Raw genomic sequence first — 2,574 nt, forward strand, 5'->3', positions numbered from 1 at the left:
ACCCAGGAGTGGTCGGGCGGTCTCCCGTCATGAAAGAGCCACAATGTGATCCGTATGATGATTCCTGACAACCGCCTCAGTCAACTTTTGTCACAGTTCCCGCTCTGAGAGGAGCTGTGGGTCAGCTCGACAGCTGGAGCTGTGTCGCCGGCGTGCGCGGGGTGCGGCGGCCTGCCTCCGGACGCGGAGGTGCCTCTGAGGCGGACATTTTTTGGTCACCGTGAGAGAACGCGTTCGAATTTTCACTCCGGAACTTCAACTCCGCACGCGCACCGGCCAGGGCTACAATAGTGCCAGTGTGCAGTGAGGCGGAGGCGCGAGTCGGAAGGCCGCGACCGTCAAGTGTCCCGACACTTTCCTACAATCGCTGTGAACCCAGCCACGTACACTTACAGAACATTCTCGGCTCCATTTGTTTTCGGCTCCAAAGGTCGATCTACTCATTCGCCCTCGTCCTCGTCCTCGTCCTCGTCCTCGTCGTCGCCCTCGTCCTCCTCCTCCTCCTCCTCGTCGTCGTCGTCCTCATCCTCCCGCAACTGCGCCGTGTGCTCGATGAGCATGCGCACCAAGTGGCGCAGCGCGTCGACGGGCAGCTCGCGCACCGTCCGCGCGCCCCACGAGGGGTGCAGTGTGCCGTCCTCGCCGCCAAAGTGCATCGCGGCGAAGTGGCGCAGCTCGTCCAGCTCCTGGAGAAGGAGATGCGAGGGAGGGGGTGAGGGAGGGGGTGTGTGGAATGGCGTACGAGGCAGTCGAATGCGTGCAGCCCCAGGGGCTGGCCAGAGTGTCCCGAGGAGGCCCGCATCTACGGGTCCAGCGGACGTCGACGGAGGGCTCCGCCTTGAGCACGAGCACGAAGATGGCCTGCACGGCCCACGGCAGCATGTCGAGCATCGGAAGCAGCGCGCGCGGCAGGGACGACGTCGACGGCGGCGGCGCGGCGATCGCCTTCCACACCCGCCCCTCGCCGCTCCCCTCCGCCGGCAGCCTGCCGCTCGGCCAGAGGGCGGAGATGTACGCGGCGAGGTCGAAGCGGAACGCGTCCGGAGGCTGGAGCGGCGCCGCCTCGAGAAGGGCCGCCGCCGAGCCGCCCCAGTTGATGCGCACCTGAGTGCGACGGGCGCGTGAGACGGCCGAGGTGAAGCCGAGGTGCGGCCGAGGTGCGGCCGAGGTGCGGCCGAGGTGCGGCCGAGGTGCGGCCGAGGTACGGCCGAGGTGCAGCGCACCCGCTCGCCCGCCGAGTGCAGCCCGACGCACGGGCGGAGCCGCCGCTCTGCGCCGGCGAGGGGCTTTGCGCCCTCGTCCGCCTCGTCGGTCGAGAAGGGCGTGCCGACCAGCTCGCCGTCGAGCGTGAAGAAGATCTTTGGCGCCATCGCCCCCGATCCAAGAGGGCGAATGAGGCCCGTCCCGACGACAGCGCCCGCGCGGTTGAACTTTGGGCCGAAGCGGCGCGGGAAGCCGGAGCCGCTGTAGGCGCCGCCGTCGTCGCCGTGATAGCCAAACGACGAGCCAGTCCAGCCGGGCTGCTTGCACTTGCGCTCGAAGCCCGCCTGCGCCCATCCGACTGCGATGTAGCCGTGCTCGCCCGGATCGACCACCTCGACCTCGTAGTACATCACCTCGAAGCCCGAAGGAGACGTCACGTGCCAGTGCGGCCAGCGGCGAGGGCCGCTGCCCCCGATGGCGACGCCGACCGTTTGGTCGCCCTCGCTCTGGGAGCCGTCGCCCGTCCACGCGAATGTGTTGCCCTGCCTCGCCGCCCTCCATTCCGTCCCGTGCCGCTGCAGGTCCGCCGACTCCTTCGCCTCGAAGGGGGCGCGCTCCGCCGCGGACAGCGCCTCGAAGTCTCGCTCGACCTGCTGCTCGACCGCCGCTTCGTATACATGACCTGTCTTGTAGTAGTCCAGCGCCGTCCGCGGCGGCGTCACCTCCGACGCGTCCACAGTGCGCAGCCACGTCGGCTCCGAGTACATCCTTTGCGCCGTCATCGATGTGTACTCCGCGAGGCACGTCCGGAAGAGCAGCTTCGAGCGCGCAGGCGGACGCGCATGCACGCGCCACACCCGGCGGCAGAGCTCGCACCAGAAAGCCTCGTCATCGCAGGCCTGCCGCCACGAGGTGCACACCGCGGCACACGAGCCCGCGAGCGTGCGCAGCGAGACGCGCTCGAGCAAGTGGGCGAGGACCTCGGCGGGAAGGCCTTCCGCCCAGTCAGTGGGCGTGGTGAGCTCGGGGTCAACCTTAGAAGCCATCGCGGAGCAAAAGGAGGCCTCAGACGCGGCCTCTTGCTGTCTGCTATAGCCGCAGCCACTCCCAGCTGCTCGGTGTGAACAGAGTTCGTACACCGAGCAGCAGGGAGCGTCTGCAGCGACAGTCGCTTCAACTTCACCGCCGTGGCGAGCCTGGCGAGGTCATGCTCCTCGCAAACTCTCGGCGGCCTCCCCTGGAGCACCCACCTGGCACTCATTGGCCGGCGCCCACAGCTGCGATGCGGTCGTGCGCGCGGATGCGAGCGACGTCGAGTTTGAGCGCGACGCATAAGCGCGCATTGGTGAGAGTGTACCTCGAGAGTGGCGA

General features: G+C 68.2%; 1 protein-coding gene across 1 annotated transcript; it reads right to left on the minus strand.

Annotated features, from left to right (window-relative positions):
• Positions 1 to 237: 237 nt before the first annotated feature.
• EMIHUDRAFT_443786 (hypothetical protein) lies at positions 238 to 2,285 on the minus strand. Its single transcript, XM_005777235.1, has 3 exons — positions 1,224 to 2,285; positions 820 to 1,104; positions 238 to 686 (listed from the first exon to the last, which is right to left on the minus strand). Exons 1-3 carry the CDS (start codon positions 2,247 to 2,249, stop codon positions 441 to 443), a joined length of 1,557 nt encoding a protein of 518 aa, XP_005777292.1. The 5' UTR covers positions 2,250 to 2,285; the 3' UTR covers positions 238 to 440.
• Between the last annotated feature and the right edge of the window lie 289 nt (positions 2,286 to 2,574).

This window comes from Emiliania huxleyi (assembly GCF_000372725.1).
Source record: "Emiliania huxleyi CCMP1516 unplaced genomic scaffold EMIHUscaffold_264, whole genome shotgun sequence".
Classification (NCBI taxonomy): Eukaryota; Haptophyta; order Isochrysidales; family Noelaerhabdaceae; genus Emiliania; species Emiliania huxleyi.

Bases quoted from the DNA above. Each gene is read 5' to 3' on its own strand.
- EMIHUDRAFT_443786 (XM_005777235.1), bottom strand. From the start codon at position 2,249: ATGGCTTCTAAGGTTGACCCCGAGCTCACCACGCCCACTGACTGGGCG. The intron at 1,105-1,223 runs GTGCGCTGCACC...CGTCGCACTCAG, and splicing joins TGCACTCGGCGGGCGAGCGG to GTGCGCATCAACTGGGGCGG. The intron at 687-819 runs GTCCGCTGGACC...CTCCTTCTCCAG, and splicing joins AGGCGGAGCCCTCCGTCGAC to GAGCTGGACGAGCTGCGCCA.